A 26,162-nucleotide genomic window follows, 5' to 3' on the forward strand; every position below is an offset into this window, starting at 1 on the left:
GGACTCGGCTTCCCGACGGGCTGCGCGGCGGCTGGGTGGGTGTCGGCGGGGCAGTCCGGCGGGCAGCGGCGGTTCCGGTGCGGCACAGCGGGCGGACGAGCGAGGGGGACGAGCTGAGCGGGACCAAGCGGGATGCGGAGCCGCCGCCGCCGCTTCCCCCGCCTCCTGAGAGTGTGAGACCCGCCGGGCCGCGCCCCCTGCCCAGGCCCGCAGTCCGAGCATTCCGAGCGCGGGCCGGGCCCAGCGCCGGCCGCGGCCGCGTCCCCGTCCAGTCTCCGGCGGCCCGCCCCCTGCCTGCGCCCCCTCCCCATGCGCGGCGCCCATGCGGACTGAGCCCCGCCCCCCGGCCCCGAGCCCGCCGAGCGCCGCCGCCGGAGCCCGCGCCGCCCACCCGCACCATGCTCAAGTGCATCCCGCTGTGGCGCTGCAACCGGCACGTGGAGTCGGTGGACAAGCGGCACTGCTCGCTGCAGGCCGTACCCGAGGAGATCTACCGCTACAGCCGCAGCCTGGAGGAGCTGCTGCTCGACGCCAATCAGCTGCGCGAGCTGCCCAAGGTGAGCGGCTGCCCGCACCTGCCGCCCAAAGGCGCGTCCCCAGCCCCTGGTTCCGCCGGTGGCAGAATCTGCCCGGGCGAGCCACCGCAGCCTCCAGCCGGCCCTGCTGGTTTGCACTGGCCAGGTCTCCACCCCAGCCAGCCCCACCCTCCTCTCCCAGCCGCCCTGGCTGGCACAGGTGGCAGCGGTCATCAGGTGCTTGCCTGGGGATAGTGATTGTCACCGCGCCTGGAGGAGGAGCCTGAAAATGAAAACCATAGGGATTCGGGGAGGTCGATGGGATTAGGGTGGAACTTGGATTCAGGTGACTGATGAGTACTACTTGTTGGGCTGTTCTGGAGATGGGGTCCAGGCCTCCTCTCCTTTTCTTCCTGGGTGCAGGGGTGAGTGGGGGAGCCCTCCTGATGTGGCCTTTGCAGTCGGATCTGCTCGCTGTCCCTCTCTCTTTGTCCTTGCTTCTCATGGTCAGTTGCTGTCCTAAGGTTTTTCCAATTAAGGAGGTGGAAACACAGATTAAGAAGTATCTGTTTTCTGGAGATGGAGTGCTGAGTGGCCAATACCTAGGAGTTGGGTGTCCCAAAGAATGTGACCCTGTTCTGGCCCTGGCAGTGACAGCACGGTTCTCCGTGGCCACCTGCAGGCTTTGCACATAGCACCATGCCTGTGGTACTTTGCTGTTTTTGTTAACGTTTTTGGGGGGAGCATTTGCTGAGTTCTTACTGCAGAACCACGCCAAGCTTGTTATTGGGATGCAGTAGCAGAGACCAGTGTGAGCCCCTGGAGGGTGGCAGAAGTGGTTCGGGGCCTGGGTAGGCCGAGATAAGACACAGTGCAGGGGATTGGAGTTTTGTCTGGTCACCAGCAGGTGTCTTCTCAGAGCAGAGGCTGGTGTGAAGAGTGGAGGGAGGTGGACACAGTGGGCATGTGCACCGTGTGTTTCTTTGCTTTTCTTGCCACAAACGGGGTGTCATGGTTAGACCCCAAGATCCTGTGTGACCTGGAGCAGGCAGAGGCCTAGGGACCCTTGGCTTGTGATATCCACGTGTCCAGGAGCTCTTCTCTGCTCTGGAGTGGCCTCTGCCACAGAGTCCGTGTCCTCCCTGCCCACAGCCCTTTTTCCGGCTGCTGAACTTGCGCAAGCTGGGCCTGAGCGACAACGAGATCCAGCGGTTACCTCCCGAGGTGGCCAACTTCATGCAGCTGGTGGAGCTGGACGTGTCCCGGAATGGTGGGGAGCCTGGGCAGGGGCTGGGTGGAGTCTGGGGAGTGTCTGCTGGGGCTGCAGACATCCTACAGGCCATGGCATCTGTCCACTGTGATCCTCTGTAATAGATATCCCTGAGATCCCAGAGAGCATCAAGTTCTGCAAGGCTCTGGAGATCGCGGACTTCAGCGGGAACCCCCTTTCCAGGTGGGTGGCAGCCTGTGGTGGGGTCGGTAGGGGCTGTGGATCCCACAGCCGTGGTCTGGTTGTCCGACAGCTTCTGCTTCCTCCCATCCAGGCTCCCCGATGGCTTCACTCAGCTGCGCAGCCTGGCTCACCTGGCCCTGAATGATGTGTCCTTGCAGGCACTGCCCGGGGACGTGGGCAAGTGAGTGCCCTCGCACGTGGAGTCAGGGTGGGATGGGGGGCTTGGATTGGCCCTGCCCCTGCCACCGCTGCCTGCCTTCCTCGTGCCTCAGCCCTTGGTCTCTCTTTTAGCCTCGCCAACCTGGTGACCCTGGAGCTCCGGGAGAACCTGCTCAAGTCCCTGCCAGCGTGAGTGTGACGGGCATTCTCCCAACGGCCAGGGCAGGGCTACAGCCTAGGGACCAGAGCTGCATGGCCCCACCCCCACCTTGCTTTCTCTGCAGGTCCCTGTCTTTTCTGGTCAAGCTGGAACAGCTGGATCTGGGAGGCAACGACCTGGAAGTGCTGGTGCGCAGAGGCCTGACAGGGCGGAGACCGGAGGGCGGGCCAGGAGAAGCAAGGGCAAAGAAAGGGGGACAGCGAGCAGATCCAACAGCAAGGGGCACATCAGGAGGGCAGGCGGGGGGAGCTGGGCGTGGGGCCATGTAGTCTCCTGGGCATGGCACAGCAGGAGGCCCTGCCCCGCGGTCACTATTCTCTCTGTTCCCTCTTGCAGCCAGACACTCTGGGGGCTCTGCCTAATCTTCGGGAGCTGTGGCTTGACCGGAACCAGTTGTCAGCACTGCCCCCGGTGAGTCAGGGTGGGGCTGGCCCCCTGCTTCGCGCCCATCCGCACTCTGACTCTCCACCTGCCTGCAGGAGCTTGGGAACCTGCGGCGTCTGGTGTGCCTGGACGTGTCGGAAAACCGGCTGGAGGAGCTGCCTGCTGAGCTTGGCGGGCTGGTGCTGCTCACTGACCTGCTGCTGTCCCAGAACCTGCTGCGGCGGCTGCCCGATGGCATCGGTTAGTGCGCCTGGGGGTGCCCGGGTGGGGCGCACCGAGCCTGGCCCTGGGAGGAGCATGAGGCGTCGGGGCCTTGTGTGGCATGGAACACGGGAGGATCCTGAGTCTGCCCAGGCTCTGGGAGCTGTGCCTGAGGAGGGGAGGGGAGGTGGGACCCTGGGGCAGCCCCGAAGGCTGAGGAGGCAGCTGGTGGTGCTGGAGGGGGCGGTGGAGCCTGAGGGCAGAAGGGTGGGCAGCGTCACTGGGGCCTGGTGTTTCTCAAAGGAGGTTGGGTCAGGCTGTGGGGGCAAGGTAGGTAGGGTCCTCCTGAAGTATGGCGGCAGCAAGAGGGGCTGGGGGCCTCGCTGTTTGCCTTGAGAGCGCCTTTAGCCAGGTGGGTGAGGCACGTCTGGGGCCTGTGCTCAGCCGTGTCACCCTGTCTCCCCGGTGCCAGGTCAGCTGAAGCAGCTGTCCATCCTGAAGGTAGACCAGAACCGGCTGTGTGAGGTGACCGAGGCCATCGGGGACTGTGAGAACCTCTCAGAGCTGATCCTCACGGAGAACCTGCTGATGGTAGGGTCCGGCTCGGGAGGCAGAAAGGACGGGGCAGTCGGGCGTGTGGAACAAGGGCGGGGCATCAGCCTGTGTGCGCTGCTGGGGGGTGCTGGTGGCAGCCTGACTCGTGGAGCCACTCGGGAAAGGCCCTTCTGTCAGAGCGGGAGCATGCTGGCCAGAGTGAGGCGGGGCAGCGAGGCCAGGGCAGGGCCCTTTGCCATTTACTGTGAAGAGTCCAGGTCTTGTCTTTTCCGGCACATGTTGTAACACTGGGGAGTGATTGCAGAAGAGGCAGGGGTAGGAACTGATTTGCCTACAGGGAACACAGGTGGGGAGCAGGCTGCTCTCCCGGGGCATCTCCCTGCCCCTCACGAAGCAAGGCAAGCTGAGGCCCCGGGCCGGGGCTCCAGACGATGGTGCTGCCATCCGCAGGCTGGAAAACAGGAGCTAGCTGTGGGTAGGGTGTTCATGGGAGTTTCCATGGGGGCGTTCTCATTGAGGAGAGGGAGAAAGGGATTCTGGGGTTCAGGGCCCTAGGAAGGGGCTGGCCCTGAGCAGGCTGGAACTGGGGCCTGGGGCGCCCTAGGGATGACAGAGCAGACCAGTGAGGCACCAGACAGGCTCACAGGGTGTAGCCTCGCAGGTAGTCCAGGGAACCCATGGGAAAGGGCCGGGGATGACTCTGGTGGGATGTTTTGGTGGTGGGGACTGAAGGTTGAGGTCAATGGCCAGAGCTTGGGGAGCAGAGGGCATGGAGTGGGGTGGAGACAGCCTCTGTGGTCGGCTCCCCGTCCAGGTCTCCAAGGGCTGTGAGGGACCCTGGTTGGAGCTGAGCTGGAGTGTCTGTGCCCTCCCCCCGGGGGCTGTCATCTCCTTCCCACCCCTAGCAAGCCCCTAGCGTCCTCTGACCTCCTCTTCCCGGCCAGGCCCTGCCGCGCTCCCTGGGAAAGCTGACGAAGCTGACCAACCTCAACGTGGACCGGAACCACCTGGAGACGCTGCCGCCCGAGATCGGGGGCTGCGTGGCGCTCAGCGTCCTCTCCTTGAGGGACAACCGCCTGGCCGTCCTGCCGCCGGAGCTGGCCCACACGGCCGAGCTGCACGTGCTGGACGTGGCAGGGAACCGGTGAGTGCCAGCCTTGCCCCGCAGGCCAGACTGTGGCCCCAACGCCTGCTGACTGCCCGCCTGGCCCGCAGGCTGCAGAGTCTGCCGTTCGCGCTCACCCACCTCAACCTCAAGGCCCTGTGGCTGGCGGAGAACCAGGCGCAGCCCATGCTGCGGTTCCAGACGGAGGATGACGCCCGGACTGGCGAGAAGGTGCTCACCTGCTACTTGCTGCCCCAGCAGCCTCCATCCAGCCTCGGTAGGTTGTTGGCAACTGGCGTTTAGCGCGGGGTGGCCCTCAGGCAGGGCTCGGGGACCAGCCTGGGTCCTGACACTCACCTGCTGCAGAGGATGCTGGGCAGCAGGGGAGCCTCTCGGAGAGCTGGAGTGACGCCCCCCCGAGCCGCGTCAGCGTCATCCAGTTCCTGGAGGCCCCCACAGGTGATGAGGATGCTGAGGAAGCTGCAGCCGAGAAGCGGGTATGAGGGTGGGGACCTGGGGGGTGAACCTCTGCCTGACCCCTGCCCTGTGGCTGCTGCTCACCCCTGTCCCCACCGCAGGGCCTGCAGCGCCGGGCCACACCTCACCCCAGCGAGCTCAAGGTGATGAAGAGGAGCATCGAGGGGCGGCGGAGCGAGGCCTGCCCTTGCCAGCCAGACCCTGGGTCGCCCTTGCCTGCGGAGGAGGTGGGCGTGGAGCCACGGCAACCTGTGGTGGAACTGTGGTGGTCTAGTCCGTCCTGGGAGTGGGGCTGTAAGGGCCAGGGCAGCACAGAGAAGGAACAAGAGATGAGGCTGATGACAGGATTTCGGGACATGGACCTGCCGGGCCAGCTGGGTGAAGGGTGCCAAGGTGGACATGCAGGTTGTGCAGGGCAGATCTGTGGGGCTGGAGTACGGGGAGAGCCAGAGGTGGGTTTCCCTGGGAGCACAGGGAATGGGGTTTGGTTGTTGGGAAGGGCCTCTGGTGGAACTGGCTAGGGTATCATCGGCACCTGGGAAGGGGTTTTGGGCTGGGACAGAGCAGGCCTGACTCTCCTCTCACAGCTGTGACATGCGTGCTGTGGGTTCCTGGGTGCAGCCAAACCAGTCGTCTGGGCTGGGGTAGGGTGTGTGGGGCCGCGCATGGGAGGGGAGGAGGCTCACATCGGGCTGGGATACTTCTGGGAACTTGTGTGGTCCTTGTTCGTTTTAGGAAAGGCTTTCATTGGGGCTGGGCTGTGGAACCATGGCTTTGCCCACCCTAGGCTTTGGAGGCGTGTGGCTTCCTTGCAGGCTGGGCCAGGGAGCAGCTGTGACGCTGTGAGCCTATTAACAGTGCCTGGTCAGGGCAGTGGGAAGCTGAGGGAAGGACTGCCACATGAGGGGCATCCCAGGTGGCCAGCCTGTGAGTCGGGAGCCTGACCCCACTTCCCGCCACAGGAGAAGCGGCTGAGTGCCGAGTCTGGCCTGAGTGAAGACTCTCGCCCGTCTGCCAGCACAGTTTCTGAGGCTGAGCCCGAGGGCCCATCGGCTGAGGCACGGGGTGGAAGCCAGCAGGAGGCCACGAGTGCTGGTGGGGAGGAAGACGCCGAAGAGGACTATGAGGAGGTGTGGATTGGCAGGAAGGGGCCGGGGGCTGGGCCTGCTGGGTGGGCGCCGCCTCCCCTGCAGGGCCTCAGCTGGGGTCGGTTTTGGTGCAGGCAGTGGCTGGGCCCTGCTGATGCTTGGGGGAGCTGCCCTGTACAGAGTGGCTGCAGGTGGTGCAGGGCCGTGCTGTGGGGGTGCCCTGGAGAGCTGCCACCCTAGGTGGGGTGAGGGTCTGCCCTGACAGCTGGGCTCACAGACCCTACATCCACCCTGGACTCCCTTCTGAATCCCTGTGGTCTCCCTGGTGTCAGGCCTTGGTGCACCCCTTCGTTTCCACCTGGGGCGCCGTGTGTCTCCAGGATGAGCCCCTGGCCCTCTGCCTTTCTCAGGGCTGAGACACGTGCCCCTCACTGGTCAGTTAATGCTGAGTCCTTGTGTGGCAGGGAGCCTTTCAGAGCCCTTGTCTGTGGCCACACTGCTTAGCAGGGCCTTCCTGTGGAAGCACAGCCCCAGAACTGGGGCCACCCTCACCTTTGTGTCTGCACAGCCTGCAGTGCATTTTGCGGAGGACGCACTGCTGCCCGGGGATGACCGGGAGACCGAGGAGGGGCAGCCTGAGGCCCCCTGGACCCTGCCGGGCGGGAGGCAGCGGCTCATCCGCAAGGACACGCCTCACTACAAAAAGCACTTCAAGATCTCCAAGCTGCCCCAGCCGGAGGCCGTTGTGGCCCTGCTGCAGGGCATGCAGCCCGATGGGGAGGGCCCTGTGGCTCCCGGGGGCTGGCACAATGGCCCCCACGCACCCTGGGCTCCTCGGGCCCAGAAGGAGGAGGAGGAGGAGGAGGAAGAAGGTAGTCCTCGGGAGGAGGAGGAGGAGGAGGAGGAGGAGGAGGAAAGCAGGGCTGAAGAGGAGGCCAGCACTGAGGAGGAGGACAAGGAGGGGGCCGTGGCTTCTGCGCCCTCTGTCAAGGTGGGTGTCAGCCTCACCCCTGCCTGACCCAAATTCCCCTGGCCCTCCTGGGCACCCAGGGCTGCGGTAGGGGCAGGGCTGAGGACTGACCCACTGGCCCCTGGCCACCCGGAGAGGATGGTGGACATGTTGTGAGAGTCGGCGTCGCGGCCACTCTCACCAGACCCCAGGCCTGCCCTGGCGTTGGTCTCAGTCTGTGCTTGGGGCCCAGGCCTGTCCTGGCGTTGGTCTCAGTCCGTGCTTGGGGCCCAGGCCTGCCCTACCGTTGGTCTCAGTCCGTGCTTGGGGCCCAGGCCTGCCCTGGCGTTGGTCTCAGTCCGTGCTTGGGGCCCAGGCCTGCCCTGGCGTTGGTCTCAGTCCGTGCTTGGGGCCCAGGCCTGCCCTGGCGTTGGTCTCAGTCCGTGCTTGGGGCCCAGGCCTCCCCTGGTGTTGGTTTCAGTGCCAGAGGCTGCTCCGCTGGCCAGTATTTGCCCGACCTGCTGGCGGGCACAGAGTTCACAGAAAACAAGCGTGGCTGCCCACCCTTTGTGGGCCTCCGGGACCTGTCTGCACATGTAGCGGTCCAAGGGCAGGGTCTGTTCGTCTCCCAATATCCCTGGGCTCTCCTGGGATCCTCCCTGCGTTAGGCACTGGCTGCAGGCCTGAGGCCCTGACGGCTCTGTTCTGCCTTGTCAGGCTCTCCTGAGGTGCCACACGGGCCTTTGGGGCACCAGTGTGTCCCTCCCTGGCCCTCAAGTCTCCTCCATGGCTCACAAAGGGTCTCACCTGCTGTCTGGGCAAACTCGGATGTCAGGGGGAGTCCCTGGGTCCCACTCCCCTTGCCCTTGATGACACCCCGACCCTGAGTGTGGGCCAACGGCATAATAGCCGAGGGGGCCTGGAGGGGCCACAGCAGGGACAGCCAGGTGGGGCTCGGCTCAGCTCTGGAGCCCCTGGCGAGCCCTGCTTGTCCCCAGGTGTGCGGTGTCACTCACGTTTCCAGGATGGAGGCGCCCGTGCCAGGGCAGTCGAGGGAGCTTGGTGTGGTCTCCTCTGTCCTTTCTGCTCGTGGCGGGGCTGGGTGAGGCGGTGGTGGCGGTCTTGGCGGTGGCTAACCTGCATGCCTCGCTGGTCCTGTCCTAACAGGGGGTGTCGTTTGACCAGGCCAATAACCTGCTGATAGAGCCTGCTCGCATTGAGGAGGAAGAGGTCTGTACCGCTCATTCCGCTCTGGCCGGGCCGCTGGCCTCGCTTCCCGGGCCGGGGCTCGGTCTGTACCGCTCACTCCGCTCTGGCCGGGCCGCCGCTGGCCTCGCTTCCCGGCTGGGGCTCGGTCTGTACCGCTCACTCCGCTCTGGCCGGGCCGCCGCTGGCCTCGCTTCCCGGGCCGGGGCTCGGTCTGTACCGCTCACTCCGCTCTGGCCGGGCCGCTGGCCTCGCTTCCTGGGCCGGGGCTCGGTCTGTACCACTCCCTCCGCTCTGGCCGGGCCGCCACTGGCCTCGCTTCCCGGGCTGGGGCTCGGTCTGTACCGCTCACTCCGCTCTGGCCGGGCCGCTGGCCTTGCTTCCCAGGCTGGGGCTCACGCCTCTCCCCGCCCCTGTTGCTTGAGCGCAGATCCCTCCCAAAAGAGATCGAGCTGGGCTCCAGGATCAGGACACCTCCTGCCTGGGGCAGCCTGTCGTGGCAGGGGCAAGCGGAGAGGCTGGTCTGACTCCCGTCAGCCGCCTGTGGCACTCTGAGCCTTACCTGCCTGCAGAGGCAGTGCAACCCTCACCCTCTGGAGGGTGGCGGGGGGCCTCGGGCCTCCATCACCCAGAGGTGGGCAAGCCCCAGCCCACCACGCTCTGCAGAGCAGTGCCCTCCTGCTGGGGTCTTGGGGCTTCTCCAGCTGGCATCTGTGCTGGCCCTGGCTGGTGAGTGGTATGAGGCCCCATTCAGCTGCCCAGGGAAAAGCTGGAAATAGCGTCTGCACGCTGGTGGGTTCTCCTGCAGAGAGCATAGGCAGCCGCACCGCGGCCCTTCCTGGACACCCCGTTTGTTCTGTTTCCAGCTGACCCTCACCATCCTGCGGCAGACTGGGGGCCTGGGCATCAGCATTGCGGGCGGCAAGGGCTCCACACCCTATAAGGGGGACGACGAGGTGAGCACTGCCCAGGAGGGCCTTTGCACTGCCACTGGCCCATCCCTACCGTAGTTCACACCAGCGGCACACAGGCCCCTTGCCCTGAGAACACTCACACACTCCGCGGACACGGGCTGGGCCCAAGGCACCAACTGTCGTGGGATCCCAAAGTCCAAGGGCAACCTGAAGGTGCCTGGGTCTGTCCTCCCTTCGCAGCCCCTCTTCTCTCACCAGGTGCCTGTGTACCAGGCTTGGGGCCACGAGCCCTTTCTCAGGGTTGACCTGCTCCTTCCCTGGCACTCAGGATCCCACAGTGGCCGGAGCGCAGTCCTCCTGCTGGCCAGGGCTAGGGGCTGCTGGGAGTGGGTCTTCCCCTCCTGGGTCTTCTGCAGCAGGGGCAGGACCACGGGCCCCTCTCCCTGGCTCCTGCCAAGCTCATGTCTGTGCCCTAGGGCATATTCATCTCTCGGGTGTCCGAGGAAGGCCCTGCGGCCCGGGCTGGAGTCCGCGTGGGTGACAAGCTCTTGGAGGTGAGTCGGGAACCTCTCAGCCCCGAGTGGCAGCTGTGCCCTCTGGAGGTACACAGCCCCTGGTATTAGTGTGCTTGGCTGGCTTCTCCCAGCCTCCCCAAGAGTTCCAAGCACAGGACACCAAGACTTCTGGGTGAAGCCACAGAACCTGTAAACCCCAGGAGAGAGCCACCTGGGTAGGAGCCACCTGGGCCCTCCATTGTCACCCTGGCTCCCATCTAGTGCCCTGGTTGCTCATCTTTGTTCTTTGGGTACAGGTGTGTTTTTCTACCAGTGGGTAGGGCAGCAGCTGCACTGGGCACAGTGGCCTTCACAGGAGGGGCCGCTCCTGGGCTGACCGAGAGGGGTCAGGCTGCTGGCAGGTCTGGTGGGGTTTGGACCCCGTATGGGAGCCCTGGAGCCCCCGCCTGGGCACCTGGCTGTCCAGCCTGGGCATGGGCATCAGGGGGCTCTAGAGAGGTGTGCGCCCTTCTTGTAGGGACACACTGAGGACAGGCGAGGGCCCTGGAGCCCAGCCAGGAGGCGTCTGCTCAGGGCTCAGATGCTGCATCTGCTGCTCAGCTCTTCTCCTAACCTTTGCATGGGAACTCCCGTTGCTGGGTGTTAGGGTGGGGTGTGGGTCGGTAACCCAGCGATCTCAGGTGTATGTGGGACTGCTCAGATGGGCAGGAGGTATCCAGGAGCAGGGCCATGTGTGTCCTGGCCGTGGGGGCATCTGCCTGCCTCCCGTGGCCAATCTGTGTCCTGGCCCTTGGGCTGCCCACACCGGGTTTCTGAGGACCTGGTAGGGCAGGGGTCAGTGGTGCCCACGAGGAACCTTGTGGGTGAAGGTCTAGGGTGTCAGAGCCTGGGGCCTTTCCCCTTGCCCTGTGCTTCAGTCTCCCCATCCTGAAGGGAGCGTCTGCAGCCCCCAGCGTGTGGCTGTAGGTGGCTGCACTGGGTCCTGACATGCACGTGGCCTCTGGCCCGCAGGTGAATGGCGTGGCTCTGCAGGGCGCCGAGCACCATGAGGCCGTGGAGGCGCTCAGGGGGGCAGGCACTGCCGTGCAGATGCGAGTGTGGCGGGAGCGCATGGTGGAGCCTGAGAACGCGGTCACCATCACACCTCTGCGACCTGAGGACGACTACAGCCCCCGGGAGCGGCGGGGAGGGGGGCTGCGCCTGCCCCTGCTCCCAGCCGAGAGCCCTGGGCCCCTCCGTCAGCGCCACGTGGCCTGCCTGGCACGCAGCGAGAAGGGGCTGGGCTTCAGCATTGCTGGCGGGAAAGGCTCCACGCCATACCGGGCTGGTGATGCGGTGAGGCCAGGGCTCAGGGCCAGGGAGGGCTGCTCCAGAGCTGGCAGCCGCACCCCAGCCTCACCAGCAGCCCTTCCTCCTTCACGCTCCCCTGCAGGGCATCTTCATCTCCCGCATTGCCGAGGGCGGTGCTGCTCACCGTGCGGGTACACTGCAGGTTGGCGACCGTGTCCTCTCTGTGAGTGGGGATAGGGCCCCACCCTGCCCACCCATGCCCCCTGCCCACCCATGCCCCCTGCCCCGCCCTGCGCTCTCTGTCCCATCCTACCCTTGGGCCTCCCTGATTCGGGCATGCTCCCACAGATTAATGGAGTGGACGTGACTGAGGCCAGGCATGACCACGCCGTCTCCCTGCTGACTGCCGCCTCCCCCACCATCGCCTTGCTGTTGGAGCGGGAGGCTGGGGGCCCTCTTCCTCCCAGTCCTCCGCCACATTCCTCCTCACTCCCCACCGCTGCTGTTGCCATCACCAGCACCACCACCACCAGCATAACCACTGCCACCCCCGGGGAGCCTGGGTTGCCGAGCCTGGCCCCCAGCCTGCTGGCCGCCACCTTGGAAGGGCCATACCCAGTGGAGGTGAGACACAAGCCCCCACCCAGGCACCCACCCAGCTTCAGCCGTGGGCACTGGCCCTCCCAGGACCTGCCCTCTTGCGGCCCTGCAGTCTTCTCTGGGTGGGAAGCCGGCCTGCTCGCCCTTTCCCCTGCAGCCCCTTGAGGCGGGGGCTCTGCCCCACAGCCAGATTCCTCAGTGTGGTCCCCTTGACACAGTCTCCCGGCCAGCCACATGGCCACAGTCAGCAAAGATGTTGTCCTCATGCCGTGTGCCTGCCTGGACAGCAGAACGCTGGTGGCACAGAAACCCCCGTGGGCACATCAGGGCAGCCCTCGCCCCCTGTCCCCACGGACCAGGATGGACTCTTGGGAGCCCTCCCACACCCTTTCCCTGTCCTGACTGAGGCCTGTCCTTGTCCCGCCCCGCATCCCCAGGAGATCCGTCTGCCCAGAGCGGGGGGCCCTCTGGGGCTTAGCATTGTCGGAGGCTCCGACCATTCCAGCCACCCGTTTGGTGTCCAGGAGCCTGGTGTATTCATCTCCAAGGTAGGGCAGCCCATCCGGGCGGTTCTGTGAGAGGCATACCCATCCCAGGTACCAGCGCAGGTCAGCGTGGCCTCAGCCACCAGCTGCCACCCTTCTCCCTGACAGGTGCTCCCGCGGGGCCTGGCCGCTCGCAGCGGCCTAAGAGTTGGGGACCGCATCCTTGCAGTGAACGGGCAAGACATGCGGGACGCCACGCACCAAGAAGCAGTCAGCGCCCTGCTCCGGCCCTGCCTGGAGCTGTCGCTGCTGGTGCGGAGGGACCCGGCGCCCCCGGGCCTACGGGAGCTGTGCATCCAGAAGGCGCCCGGGGAGAGGCTGGGCATCAGCATCCGCGGGGGTGCCAGGGGCCATGCCGGCAACCCCCGCGACCCCACAGACGAGGGCATCTTCATCTCCAAGGTGAGCCACCCCACCCCAGCCCGCCCTGGGTCCCACCCCCCAACAGGTCTCTCCCATTCCACATCTCCCCACAGGTGAGCCCCACAGGGGCGGCCGGGCGCGACGGTCGGCTGCGTGTGGGTTTGCGGCTGCTGGAGGTGAACCAGCAGAGCCTGCTGGGCCTGACGCACGGTGAGGCGGTGCAGCTGCTGCGTGGTGTGGGCGACACGCTCACCGTGCTGGTCTGCGACGGCTTCGACGCCGGCTCCTCGGCAGCCCTGGAGGTTAGCCATCCCGCCCCGGAACCAGGCCTCCCTCTGGCCCAGCTCAAGGTGGCGTGAACTGCTGACACCTCTCGGGGCGGGCGACGGGTCCTCTGTGCCTCTGGGTCTGGGAGGTGCTCTGGGGCTCTGCATCAGCCGTGAGGGGTAGGGAGCTGGAGGTAGGGCCCTCCTTTCTGCTGAGCTCTGGCTAATCAAGCTGTCTGGAGGCCCAGTCCAAGTAGGATGAGGCATGTGAACGGATGGGGGGAGGGGCATGAGTTTGGGGCACACTATGTGGTCTGGTCCTAAAAGCAGCTGAGCCACTGGTGACTCCTGCAGAGTCCCACCAGGCTGCTAAGGAATGTCTCTGAGCCTTGCCCAGAGCCCACCAGCCAGGCAGACTCCTCGGGAGTCTGAGGGTCCCCGCTCCTGTGTCCAGTGGCACCTTTCTCCTCTCAGCCCGTCCTTGGGCCATGCCTGACTCCAGCGAGCCCCTCTGGTGACCCTTCAACAGAGAGCTCCCTCCCCAAGATCTCCTGCCCAACTGCTGGTCCGTCACTTCCTGGACTCCAGAGCAGAAGCCCAGCCTGGGAGTTGGGATGTGAGGTGGGGCCCCAGGAGTCCTCCCTAGCAGCACGGCCTGAATCCTGGAAAAGCCTGGCCTCTGTCAGGGGGCTCCCATCTCCCTCCCGTCGTCTTCCCCATGCTGTCCCAGGGGGTCTGCAGCAGGCCTCAGCAGCTTCCAAGGGCTCTTCACCGGTGCCAGGGTGTGCAGGCTGGCTTCCCGCCGGAGTGGGCTGCAGGGCCGCAAGAGGGTGGGTCCTGGGAGGGCCGGCACCCATAGCTGAAGCTGGGCGGATGCCTGGGCGGGGGCACATGTCTTCACCTGGAGGGGCCACCTGCTCCTCCCAAAGGGTATCCCTGCTGGTCACACAGGTCCACAGGGGGCAGGTGACTGTCACCTCTCCCCACAGGCACACATGGCTTCCTCTCCGTAACAGCCTCTGGGATGGGGCGGCCCCTCACATGGTTTTGTCTTGCAAGGGACCTCTGGGATGGTGGCTTTAGGCTGACAGCCACGGAGTGTGTCCTGACCCACAGCCAGCGTGGGGGCCCCTGGTAGGAAGTGCATTCGTAGTTTTCGCTCCACAGCTGGACGTTGGGCTTGGGGCGGGCTTGGGGCGAGCTTGGGGCTGGCCCCGGACCGGCCCTCACCCACCTCCCCTCCTGTCCTTGAGGGAGTCCTGGTGGTTTCCGGGGAAGGATTTATCTGAGGACTCAAGCCCTGAACCATCTGGTTCTCAGAAAGGGCCTTGCCTTGTATTTACTTATTTTAAGTAGACGTCTAAACATGTTTTATTTGATACATTTACTCGTGAAGTTTTTGTTAGAGAAAGAGAGAGCACGCGCTCCCTTGGGGAAGAGTGAGGTATGCAGAAGGCAGGGCTAGCGCTGTGTCTGTAGCCGGCATGCGTCCACGTGCGGCGCTGCTGTCGCCACCGGTTTCCTTGCATCTGGCCGGGTCCCCCACGAGCCTGCCGTGACACCGGAGGGGCAGGGGTCTCAGATCTCACACTCTGGCCCGCGACGGACGGAGCCACCATACCCTCCCTGGTGTTGGAGGCAGATACTGTTTCTGCTGTGTTGGGCAGGCCAGGGGCCCCGAGCAGTGGGGCTGAGAGCTGCGTCCAGCTCCCCTTCCCCATCACGGCTGCCTCTTTCCCGCGTCCGTCCGTCTTCCCGGGGGCTCGTCGTCCGCCCCAGCACTGCCCTTGCGCTCTGTTGTTGCCCTGGCTCCCGTCCAGCGCCCTGGTTACTCATCTTGGTTCTGTGGGTACAGATGTGTTTTTCTCCAGCTCTTGCTTATGTTTTTCTTTAAAAAATGGGATCTTTTGAGTTACAAAAATCTCAATTTTTAAATTAAGTCTTACGACTCCTTTATGACTTCTGGATTCTGGTTTTTTCCTTGAGAAGATCTTCCCTACTGCAAGATTACAAAAACATTGTCCCGTTTTCTTCTAGTATTTCTGGAAGTTTAAACAACATACAGCTCCGTGGTTCACCTGGAATTGCTTTGGCGAGGTCTCGCTTGTCACCTAGGCTGGAGTGTGGTGGCACAATCACAGCTCACTGCAGCTTCCGCCTCCCGTGCTCAAGCCATGTCCCCACGCCCAGCCCTGGAATTGCTTTGCAAGTAACTGGATGCGTAGCTGTCCCCGCAGTATCGATTGAATAGTCTGTCGCTCCCCCAGTGATTTGGGGGAAATGTGGCCTCATTGTGTTCGGTTCCTGTGGGCTCCAAGCTCTGTTTCTGGACGTGGTCCCAGGGAGTTGTGAGCTGCTCTGGGCCACGCGTTTAAATGCCTCACTTTGTAGCAGGTCTCACACCTAATCCTCGTCGGCAAAGCCACCGATTCCTTTTTCTTGTCTTGAAAAGTTTCTGTGGTCATGGGTTTTCTCTTACAAATGAACCTGCCGAGTTCCGTGCAAAAACCGACTGGAATTCTAGGATTTCACATACATGTATATATATACACATTTTGAGAAAGGGTCTCACTCTGTCACCCAGGCTGGAGTAGTGGCGCAGTCGCTGCTCACTGCAGGCTCAACCTGCCGGGCTCAAGCGATCCTCCCTCCTCAGCTTCCCAAGTAGCTGGGACTACAGCCGCATCACCACACCTGGCTCATTGTTTTCTGTAGAGACGGGCTTTTGCCATGTTACCTAGGCTGGTCTTGAACTCCTGGGCTCAAGTGACCTGCCTACCTGACCCCCCCAAAGTGCTGGGGTTCCAGGGATGAGCCCTGCGCCCAGCCTTGGGGTTATCTCTATGTTGAGTTTTTCTCTAGGGTGTCGCCAAGGTGGCTCTTGCTTTCCTGGTAATTCTCATCAATCCTCACCTGGATTTATAAGTCTGCTTCACCTCTTGGCAGAAGCCCGGTCACCCTTCCCACCTCGGGCCTCTCCTGTTTCCCCTCCTGCAGAGCCCCTGGTCCTGTGGAGGTGGGGGCTTGCTCTAAGGGACTTTCATCTTATAGTGTGACATTTGCTGTAGACTCTTACAACGTTTTTTAAATTGATTGGGGGGGTGCTGTTTCTATTTATAACCTGTAAGAATTGTTATCTGAAGCGGGTCTTGAGTTTTCTGAAGTCCTCTTATCTGCTAAGTAGGGTTGGTTCGGCCCATGGAGGTTTCATCAGCAGGCTTGGGGCTTGAGAGAGAGGAGCGGGTTTCACACGTCAGGAGTCCACGCCATGTCTAGCTTCTTGGCTTCCCACAAAAAGCTCGGCAGCCGTGGCGCGGCCAGGCCTGTGCTCCCACGGGACCTTCTGTTTCTGACTCCAGAGCATGGGCATGGGGGGCTTCAATTGGTGACCCCTCCCCATTTTTCTTAGGCCACTGGACTCATCTGTGTGTGTCCGCCTGGCCCTGCGGGCATCGGTTTGCCCGTTGGGTTCCATAACTTTCTTCTCACTATGCAAGCCCATCTTGGCATTGGCTCAGGAGTGCCTGCACGTCCCCAGCACTCTGGAGCAGTGGCCCATGTTTGTTTGTCAGAGCTTAAGTCTCCTGCATTCTAGTACTGTGCATTTTTGGGGGTCATGCATAGTTCATCTAAGCCTGGCCCTCACTTGCTGTCGGGCCTTGGGTGGGCGCTTGACTTTACTCCTCAGTCTCCTCGTCTGTACAATGGGTCACCCACGGTGCCTGCTTCTCGGGGTCGAGAGGATTGATTCAGTAAAGACCTGCCTCGCCATGGTCGGCGCCAAGACCCCTGCGCAAACCTAGGTGGCTGTGCGCTGTCTGAGAAGACTTGCCCGCTACCCCGCGTGTTTGGCATGAGGATGCAAGTCCTCTCCCACTGGGCCCCTCCTTTGCAGTCACCTCCCTCTCGGCCCTGCTGTCCGTGTCCTCTTCCTCCTGGACATGCTGACCAGGGTCCCGTGTGTTGATGGCCTTTTCAGAGCCAGCTTCTGAATACTGATCAGGACCACCTCTCCCTTGTCATCACCATTACAAATAGAACTTCAGAAGAGACTGCCGTTTCTGTTGGCATTTCCTTGATTTCCACTCTCAGGGAGAATCCTTCAGTCTTTCCCACTGCACCTCCGGCTTTTAACGTTTCTGCAGATCTGTCTGTAAAGGAGAGATCACTAGCTCTGTTTCTGTCCTGATGTGAGCTCCTGCAGGAAAGACCTAGGAAGATCAAATGCTTGGTTCTTCCCTTTGTCAGTTTTTAGAATAACAGGCTGGGGCCCTGGAATCTTCCAAAGGTGGTTCCTGAGGTGTCTTTCTGTTTTTAGGGTTTTCGTGAACTCATGAGTCTTTGTTTTCCTGATGGGTTTCAACATAGCGTTCCCTTGATGTCCCTTGATCAGGCAACAAGGCCCTGCATCCCTGTGGCATGACCCTGTCATTCCTCAGCTGCTTTGACAAGGCATTCTTTGTATCGCCTGTCCCAGCCCTGGATTCCACCATTTTTGTGTGGGACCTCGCCCCTCTTGGCGGGAGCTGGGTGTAGAGCTCCTAGCCGTGGGACCTGGCCCCTCTCTGTGGGAGCCGGGTGTTGGGCTGCTAGCCGTGGGACCTGGCCCCTCTCTGTGGGAGCCGGGTGTTGGGCTGCTAGCCGTGGGACCTGGCCCCTCTGGTTGAGAGCTGGGTGTAGGACTCCTAGCCGTGGGCCGGGTGTGCTCAGGACTCAGGCACTGCTGTGGCCTCTGCAGCAGATGGAGACTGAGAGGTGGATGTTTTTAGAAAGAGAAAAAATCATGAGTTTGTACTGTTATATTTAACTCATTTAAGATTACAGGGTTTTTACTAACTTTTGTGATTTTCTACTTTTTCTTATGAAATCTTTCCTTAATTTCACAATTAGCTGAGTGTGGTGGCATGTGCCTGTAGTCCCAGCTACTCAGGAGGCTGAAACAGGAGGATCACTTGAACCCAGGAATTTGAGTCCAGACTGGGCAAGACAGACTCTTAAAAACAAAAGCAGCAACACCAGTGGTACGACTGAGAGCAGGAGCGTGAAGAGGGGCTGAGTTCCTGGCGGCTGCTTCCTGACGGTTCACCCTGCTGGGACGTGCAGTCCGCATCCTGTGTTCTCAGCCACTTGAGATCATTCTGTGGTTTTGCTACCAACTTGATACACAGTTGGGCTGATTCCTTTCAGCTTTTAGGGTGACTTTTTTAAAATCTTTTTTTTTTTTTTTTTTTTTGAGACGGAGTCTCGCTCTGTTGCCCAGGCTGGAGTGCAGTGGCCGGATCTCAGCTCACTGCAAGCTCCGCCTCCCGGGTTTAGCCATTCTCCTGCCTCAGCCTCCTGAGTAGCTGGGACTACAGGCGCCCGCCACCTCGCCCGGCTAGTTTTTTGTATTTTTTAGTAGAGACGGGGTTTCACCATGTTAGCCAAGATGGTCTCGATCTCCTGACCTCGTGATCCTCCCGTCTCGGCCTCCCAAAGTGCTGGGATTACAGGCTTGAGCCACCGCGCCCGGCCCTTTTTTTTTTTTTTTTTTTGAGATGGAGTCTCACTCTGTTGCCCAGGCTGGAGTGCAGTGGCATGATCTCAGCTCATTGCAACCTCTGCCTCCCGAGTTCAAGCAATTCTCCTGCCTCAGCCTCCCAAGTAGCTGGGATTACAGGCATCTGCCACCACAAAAAATCTGTTTCTTAATTGTGTAAATATTCACATGGTTCCAAAGCTGAAATTATATAGAGTCACTTCAGAAGACCAGCCTCCATCTCTGTTCCGAGGCCACCATCTTTATTCATTTTGGTTTATTCTGCCATTTCTTTTTTTTTTTTTTTTTTTTTTTTTTTTTTTTGAGATGGAGTCTTGCTCTGTCGCCCAGGCTGGAGTGCAGTGGTCGGATCTCAGCTCACTGCAAGCTCCGCCTCCCGGGTTTGCGCCATTCTCCTGCCTCAGCCTCCCGAGTAGCTGGGACTACAGGCGCCCGCCACCTCGCCCGGCTAGTTTTTTGTATTTTTTTAGTAGAGACGGGGTTTCACCGTGTTAGCCAGGATGGTCTCGATCTCCTGACCTCGTGATCCGCCCGTCTCGGCCTCCCAAAGTGCTGGGATTACAGGCTTGAGCCACCGCGCCCAGCCTATTCTGCCATTTCTTTCTGAAAAATATAAGCACATACATAAATGAATTTTAAACTTAGAGAAAAGTTGCAAAAACAGGACAAAGAACCTGTGACACTCAGCCCTATTCATGACTCAGCCACTGCGCGGGATGCGCTCCGTTGCGGGAGCCTCCCTCTAGTCTCCTTCGGGTGGAGTGTGCCTGTCTCTGCTGATTCCTCTGACCTTGACGCTTCTGGTGGGCATAGGCTCTCCCAGCTTCCGGCGGTGATTGCCCCCACGCTGGGTCTGATGCCCTCACAGGCTTCAGCGTGTGCATCTTGGCCGGGATTATCACAGAGCTACCATGTGTCTCTGTGCCTCCCACCAGGGCTCACTCTGATGCTCTGAACCACGAGGTCAGCCAGGTTTCCCCCTGCACTTACTCCTGCCCCTTGAAATCAGCAAGTGTGGGAGGTACTTTCAGAGCACATAACAGGCTGTTTCTCATCCAGTTTCACCTGTGAGCCTCAGCACCTTGATGGTTCTGAGCAGGCCCCGAGGTGGTTGGCAACAGTCCTAACCCACCACCCCCACACTCATCAGGCAGCTTCCTGCCACCGAGCTTTCCCTTTCTCCCAGTTTACGTGTGTCTGCTTACCTGTTCACGTGAGCTCACGAGGGAGCCCATTTCATTAACAAGTGAGCTTCCATTTTATTTCATGGGCAACAGCCGTTTACCATCATAATTTATTTTGATGCTTAAATTGTCCCAGACTTGGCCCACAGAAGGGGCTTGAGGACCTGAGTCATTCTGATACAACCTCCACCCTCAGCACCTCCTCACCTTCTGCCTCCAGCCTCCAGGATGTGCTGGGCTTCTCTCCTTGCCCTGCCCAGCCCTAGAGTCAGCCATTTCTCTCAGGAGCGCTGGATCCTTTTAGTGGAGAGTGACACTTAGAAGCTGCGCTCTGGCCCTGGACCTAGCGTTCTTGGGGCATCGTCTCAGGACCTCCCGGGGGCCAGAACTAGGGGGTAAGGGGGCATGCCAGTCATTCCCGAGGTTATTCCTGGAATGATAGAAGAGGATGAGCTCACCCGTGGCTGTCAGAGTCAGCACCCTGGTCTGCCTTTTCTGTGTTTGAGCAGCTCTCTCTGACAAGAGAGGCCGGGCTGCCTGTGACCTTGCTTCCCACCCTGCCAGCCCCCCTGCCTCTCTTGGACCTGTCCAGTGGCTGTTTGACTTAAGTTATTTCAGAAACTGAGAAGACAGGCACCTTGTTTGTTGTTTGTCCTCCTAGTTCTGTGAGAGCCTGAAAGACATAGTTAAGTCTTCCTGTATAACTGTGCTTTTATGATGCTCTCGTGTTTCTACTAGTGTGCTTTCTGTGTTTAGCTGCTTCCTTGTTGAGTGCTTACAGTTGATGATGATTGTATCATTGTAAATAGCATCTTCTGTGGTGACAGCATCCCTCTGCCTGCTTGACAGCTGTGACCTCACATCCTGTCTCCCCTGGCCTGAGCAACCCCTCTCTGTGCCTCCCGTGTGTTTGCCTGCCCTCTCTTTGCCTTCCCCTTACCATTTCAGTTGTGTTTTTAACCAGCAACAGCATAGGGCTGGGTTTGTCCTTCAGGCCACATTGAGAGCGCCTTGACTTCGCAGGGACCCCGTCCGTGATGAGCGTGATGAACAAGGCCTGTCTCCACCATGCTGCCCCTTCTGGCTGCTGGTGGCGGTGGGGGCTTGACGCAGTCCCATTGCCCGCCTTGGGCTTGGAAGTGAGCTCTTCCCATGGTTCCGTCTGCCCGTGTGAACCCCGGCTTAGGATCCAAGTACATCTTGTGTCCAGCCAGAAGCCCCTGCCTGTCCTGGTCCTGTCTCCTTGGCCTTCCTCTGCCCTGCCTGAGCTCCCTGGGTGCCTTTCCTTTCTAGACTCCCCCTCCGCCCTGCCAGTCACTGGCTTGGGATAGGTCATTGAGCTCTGTAGGGTGCAGAGCTGGCCAGGCCTCCTGCATGGTGTCCTTTGTTTCAGAATCCCTGCCCAGCACTCACGCTGGGATCTGGAGCCAGCCTTTCCACCTGAGGGGGCCACTCTGTACCATCAGTTCCAGCATCCACTACTCACGCCCCTCCTTCCCCCATCTTGGTGGCTGTCAGTTCTTCCTGGGGGTGACTTTACATAGCAAAGTGGCAGGCATCTTTGCTGTGAAGAGATTGCTCTTCACAACCTCGCCTAGTGCAGACATGACCACGTCACAGCAGCCCTGTGAGCTGTGATGGGGACGGACCAGGGACAGTACTGCAGCATCCTGGGGGGGGTCCAGTAGAATGCCTTCCAAGGCTATCCCGGCCATGCGGTCAGCCCTGCTGAGGGATGCAGCTCCTGTGTTCACTGTTGCTGGCTATTCTGGGCTGGGGCCCCATCCTGCCCCGAGGTGGGACCCGGGCTGCAGTCTTCACTTCTCAGCCCACACCCCTCTTCTCAGGTGTCCCCAGGTGTCATTGCCAACCCCTTTGCGGCGGGCATCAGCCACCGGAACAGCCTGGAGAGCATCTCTTCCATCGACCGGGAGCTGAGCCCCGAGGGCCCAGGCAAGGTCAGAGGTGCCTGCAGCCGGCAGCCCCAGGGCCAGGGAGCCCGAGGCCGGTGGTGCCTGACGGGTCTGCTCTGCTCACAGGAGAAGGAGCCGCCTGGACAGACCCTGCACTGGGGGCCCGAGGCCACAGAAGCCACGGTCAGTGTGGTTGCCCTGCCCCCTCCCATCAGGGCACTGGAACGGGGTGCACATTGCCTGTGGGGTGCTGGGTAGTAACCCCCAGGACCCCCTCTCGTGTCCTGTGCTGGCCGGGTGCCGCCATGGAGCTGCTCCTGCTAGTGCTGTGTCCACTCTGCCCCCAGGGTCGGGGTCTGCAGCCCCTGAAGCTGGACTACCGTGCCCTGGCTGCCGTGCCCAGCGCTGGTGGCGTGCAGAGGGTCAGTGCCCAGTGTGCAGTGCCCCCCACCTCCATCCTGTTGTCCTGTTCATCGGCCACCGCAGGACGAACGCCAGGGCCGTTGGGGAGGGAAGCTTTGGGCGGGGGCTGGGATGGGAGGAGGCCACGTCTGACCTGCAGGCTACCCCAGCCTGTCACGTGCTTGTCACCCTCATTCTTGACCCAAGCTATGTTGGTGCTGCCCCACCCCCACGCTGAGCTGCAGATGGGTGACACAGGCCGAGGACCTTCTTGTACTCACCGAGCAGGCCGGGGTGGCAGTGTGAGAGCTTCACCTGCTGGCTGGAGGCGGAGGCTCCTGGGGGATTGGGCAGGCACACGGCACCAAGGGGAGGACGGGCTGGAGCAGCTGGAGGGGCAGGTGCTGGGGACAGGCAGGAGGATATGCAGGCCCTTCCCTCCCCTTAAAGATACAAATAATCCTCCCAGAGGGTGTGCCCCGCCAGCCCACCGAATGTGAATGACTGAGGGATGGGCTCCGCCAGACCCTTGCCCAAGCGGTGGAGTGGTAGTGAGGGGCCAGGCAGGGTCTGGGGCTGAGGCAGGCCATTCAGGGGCTCTTGGGACCCGACCCTGCCTCCTCTGGCCATGGACTGCGCTGAGAGGGAGGCTCCCAGGAGGCCCTTCATCCTCATGAACAACAGCACAGCCATGGGGACAGCGGTCAGGGTGCCACTTGAACCCTGAGGGCTTCACACCACAAGTAGGGACTCCCCACCGGCATCTCTGTCCCCGGCCCCTCCCCTGAGCCCTCCCTGCTCTCTCCTCCGGCTGTCCTGTCCGCTCCCATCTCTCCTGCAAAGCTCCAGCCAGCACACTGCCGTGGAGACAGCAGCTGCCCAGCCCAGGCCCCCGCATCCTGTGGGGACGGGGACGAGCCCCTCCTTGCTGACCGAGTGTCTGGGGCGTCGCCTGGGCTATAGTCAGGTTGGGGAACTGAAGGGCTTCTGTGCCTTCCAGGCAAGCTCCAGGCCCCCCAGTCCCTCCTGCTGCGGGGCCACAGCCCTGCCCAGCCTCACCCCACCCACTGCCTACTTCTCCAGGTACCGTCTGGAGCAGCTGGAGCGAAGACGGCCGAAGCCCCCTGCTCCCCTAGTGGCCAGCAGGTGAGTGTCCCAGGTTAACGGGCGCACCCGTGGCGGGTGGAGGGCAGAGCAGATGGCTGCTGTGCACAGGGCCCCTCTTCCAGGGATGGGGTCAGGGGCTGGCGTGGGGTGCCATTGACTCTGGTCTTCCCTCTGCTACCATGGGGCCTCCTGTGTGAGGACAGCCAGGGACACTTTCCTGGCCAGAGCTGCCTGGCGATGGGGTGGGGGGCCTGAGCGTGCTGTTCTTGGAGGGGCTTAAGCTCCTGAGACCCCGGTCAGTGTCTTGGGCCCAACGCCTCCCAGGGCCCACCTGCCGCACCCCTTCCTGCCTTTTGTCTGGGAGTCCTTGCCCCCCCCACTATTGGCACCTCCCCCAACACACTGCCACGTGAAGGTGGAGGTGGCAGCACCCATGAGACCCAGCTCAGCCCCTCACAGGCAAGATGTCAGCCCCACCCAGGTCTCCCCTCTCTCTCTCTCTCTCCCCCCCAACTCCCTCCCCCCCCTCCCCCACTCCCTCCCCCCCCCTCCCCCACTGCCCCCTCTCTCTCCCCCTCTCCCTCTCTCCCCCCTCCCCCCGTCTCCCTCCCCTTGTCTACCCCCATTCCTTGCCTTGTACCCCTGATCCTGCTCTCTTCTTCCCCCGCCACTGCCACCTGCCTTTTTTAGACAAAACCAGGGGTGATCCAGCCATTGGCTCAGGCGTGGCCAAGGGGCTCCCCAGCCCTCAGGGGCAGAGGTTGTCCCCACTCCGTGAGTGCTCTGTCCCATGGGTGGGGGTGGCAGAGCCTCCTTCCCTAGCAGGATGGTGGGTGGGGATCAAAGGCAGGCAGTGGGGACAGCCAGTGGCGAGTTGAGCACAGCTGCAGCCCTGACAGCTGCCCCAGCGTAGCTCACAGGAGCCCCACCCCCCAGCCGCCTTCCCCGCCTTCCCCGGATGAGCTGCCCGTCAATGTGAAGCAGGCCTACAGGGCCTTCGCGGCCGTGCCCACTTCTCACCCTCCTGAGGACGCCCTCGCCCAGGTGTGTGGGAGCAGCACCCCTCCCTGCTGCGCATGGTTGGGGTGGGTGCTCAGGGGTCCCAGTGTCCCGGAGGAATGCCAGCCAAACCTCAAGGTTCGCTCCCCCCAGCCCCCCACGCCTGGACCTGCAGCCTCCCCGGAGCAACTGTCCTTCCGTGAGCGGCAGAAGTACTTCGAGCTGGAGGTGCGCGTGCCCCAAGCTGAGGGCCCTCCTAAGCGTGTGTCCCTGGTGGGTGCTGACGACCTGCGGAAGATGCAGGAGGAGGAAGGTGAGGGGCACGGAAGTGGGCTGGGGGCCGGGTCTAGGCTGGCCCGGCCTGACCCACCCTGCCCTCTGGCAGCCAGAAAACTACAGCAGAAGAGAGCGCAGATGCTGCGGGACGTGGCAGAGGCTGGGGCCGAAGCGGGGCTCGCCCTGGACGGGGAGGCGCTGGGCGAGGAGGAGCAGGAGGATGAGGAGCCACCTTGGGCCGGCCCGAGCCCTTCCTCAAGGTGAGCAGCCGCCCACCAGATGCCCCCGACTCACCCCACGTGCCCCCCACACACACAGCACGTTCTGTCCCTTCCCCAGGCAGAGCCCCGCGTCCCCCCCACCCCTGGGAAGCGGCGCCCCGGTGCGGACGGCCAAGGCTGAGCGTCGCCACCAAGAACGGCTGCGTGTGCAGAGTCCGGAGCCACCAGTGCCCGAGCGCGCCCTGTCCCCTGCCGAACGCCGGGCCCTCGAGGCTGAGAAGCGTGCACTGTGGAGGGCAGCCAGGTAAGCCCCTGCCTGGGGTCCCCACCCCACCCTGCGGCCTTTCCCTGCTCCTGCCCCGAGTCACCCCTGCCCACTGTTCTCTGCAGGATGAAGTCACTGGAACAGGACGCTCTCCGAGCACAGATGGTCCTCAGCAGGTCCCAGGAGGGCCGGGGCATGCGGGGGCCCCTGGAGCGACTGGCGGAGGCCCCTTCCCCTGCGCCCACCCCGTCGCCCACCCCTTTGGAAGGTCCGTGGGTAAGGGCAGGTGGGGGGGTCAGCCTGCTGCTTGGGCTGCTTCCAACACCCGCTTCTTGTCTCCCTAGACCTCGGCCCCCAGACCAGCACCTCCCCGGGACGCCTGGTGAGGAGCCGGTGGCTATGCCCTCCCTTCACCCCCAAGGCATGGGGGGGGTCTGGCCTGCCCCCACCCCCGTGGCCCTCACCCCCTCTTCCTCTCACTCTCTGCCTCTCCCCTCACGCTGTCCTTTCAAGCCCTTGTCTGGAAAGAAGTTTGACTACAGGGCCTTTGCAGCCCTGCCTTCTTCCAGACCTGTCTATGACATCCAGGTACCTGGCCTCCAGGCCTCTGCATGCCTGCCACCCTGTCCGTGCCTGCCACCGCCTCCATCCGCTCCCGCAGGGCCTCCCCGTGTTCTGCCGTGGCCCTGCTTCTCCATCCCCCTCCCCCCTTCAGCCGGGCTCTGTGGGCCTCAGGGCTGGGAGCCCACATGTGGGTGGTTTGGGGCAGGGCTGGCGCCGGCCTGATCAACACTCTCCCCATCACAGTCGCCGGACTTTGCTGAGGAGTTGAGGTCCCTGGAACCATCTCCCAGCCCTGGTGAGTTGGGGCCGGGCTGGGGTGAACTCCCAGGAGCCCAGCTGCCCTCAGCTCACTGCCCGCCTGTCCCTGCCCACCAGGCCCGCAGGAGGAGGATGGAGAAGTGGCTCTGGTGCTTCTGGGCAGGCCTGCTCCTGGCGCCGTGGGCCCTGAAGATGTGGCGCTTTGCAGCAGCCGTCGCCCTGTAAGGCCTGGGCGCCGTGGCCTGGGCCCTGTGCCCTCCTAGAGGAGCAGGCGCCTCCCCCAGACTTGGGGTGGGGGCCCTGCCAGCTCCAGCACCACCCTTGCCCCAAGTCTTTTAACCTGGGTGTTAGCATTTTAAAGAGACCCCGCAGGAATTCTGGCCTCTGACTAACTGCCCCACCCCAGCCGAGACCTCGGCAAGACTGTAACTAGTGATGTTTGTACAACCAAAGACTCTATTTTGTGGTTTAAGGAGAATAAAATTGACTACATTTTACCTCCCGTCTGCCTGTCCACCCCCCCCCCGCCCACTAGCACAGACCCTTCCTGCCCTCCGAGGCCAGGCTGAGTTCCGAGGGCTGCACCCTCCCCTCCCTCCCACGTCTCCCGTTGCGCCTCACTGCGCACA

General features: G+C 62.4%; 2 protein-coding genes and 1 long non-coding RNA gene across 9 annotated transcripts in view; 1 reads left to right on the forward strand and 2 right to left on the reverse strand.

Moving 5' to 3' along the window:
• The window catches only part of GPAA1 (glycosylphosphatidylinositol anchor attachment 1), a 288,404-nt gene extending 276,872 nt beyond the window's left edge, over window positions 1-11,532 (reverse strand). Inside the window, exon 1 of the mRNA XM_050800891.1 lies at window positions 11,523-11,532. The gene's annotated coding sequence lies outside the window, so the exon portion shown is untranslated. The remainder of the gene's footprint in view (window positions 1-11,522) is intronic.
• SCRIB (scribble planar cell polarity protein) lies at window positions 1-26,030 on the forward strand. Of its 7 annotated transcripts, XM_050800812.1 has the most exons (38): window positions 358-557; window positions 1,668-1,785; window positions 1,890-1,968; window positions 2,060-2,149; window positions 2,260-2,316; window positions 2,412-2,475; window positions 2,684-2,758; window positions 2,827-2,971; window positions 3,405-3,523; window positions 4,432-4,631; window positions 4,703-4,869; window positions 4,959-5,089; window positions 5,171-5,296; window positions 6,032-6,199; window positions 6,726-7,148; window positions 8,274-8,336; window positions 9,179-9,268; window positions 9,703-9,780; window positions 10,753-11,076; window positions 11,174-11,254; window positions 11,380-11,655; window positions 12,069-12,179; window positions 12,285-12,578; window positions 12,653-12,841; window positions 13,280-13,426; window positions 21,376-21,486; window positions 21,568-21,624; window positions 21,789-21,863; window positions 22,927-22,989; window positions 23,896-23,994; window positions 24,103-24,262; window positions 24,335-24,485; window positions 24,565-24,750; window positions 24,837-24,979; window positions 25,056-25,093; window positions 25,225-25,299; window positions 25,519-25,570; window positions 25,651-26,030. In XM_050800812.1, exons 1-38 carry the CDS (start codon window positions 399-401, stop codon window positions 25,794-25,796), a joined length of 5,130 nt encoding a protein of 1,709 aa, XP_050656769.1. In that variant the 5' UTR covers window positions 358-398; the 3' UTR covers window positions 25,797-26,030. The 7 variants fall into 7 exon arrangements, with proteins under 7 accessions (XP_050656771.1, XP_050656772.1, XP_050656769.1 ...); XM_050800814.1 differs by lacking the exon at window positions 13,280-13,426 and having other exon boundaries at window positions 1-557; window positions 23,887-23,994; XM_050800813.1 differs by lacking the exon at window positions 25,225-25,299 and having other exon boundaries at window positions 23,887-23,994.
• Window positions 18,374-21,380, reverse strand: LOC126961011 (uncharacterized). Its single transcript, XR_007728164.1, has 3 exons — window positions 20,469-21,380; window positions 19,736-19,958; window positions 18,374-18,947 (listed from the first exon to the last, which is right to left on the reverse strand). It is a non-coding gene; the product is annotated as an uncharacterized LOC126961011 (long non-coding RNA).
• Window positions 26,031-26,162: the final 132 nt, after the last annotated feature.

The sequence above is a fragment of the Macaca thibetana genome, chromosome 8, assembly GCF_024542745.1.
Source record: "Macaca thibetana thibetana isolate TM-01 chromosome 8, ASM2454274v1, whole genome shotgun sequence".
Taxonomy (NCBI): Eukaryota; Metazoa; Chordata; class Mammalia; order Primates; family Cercopithecidae; genus Macaca; species Macaca thibetana.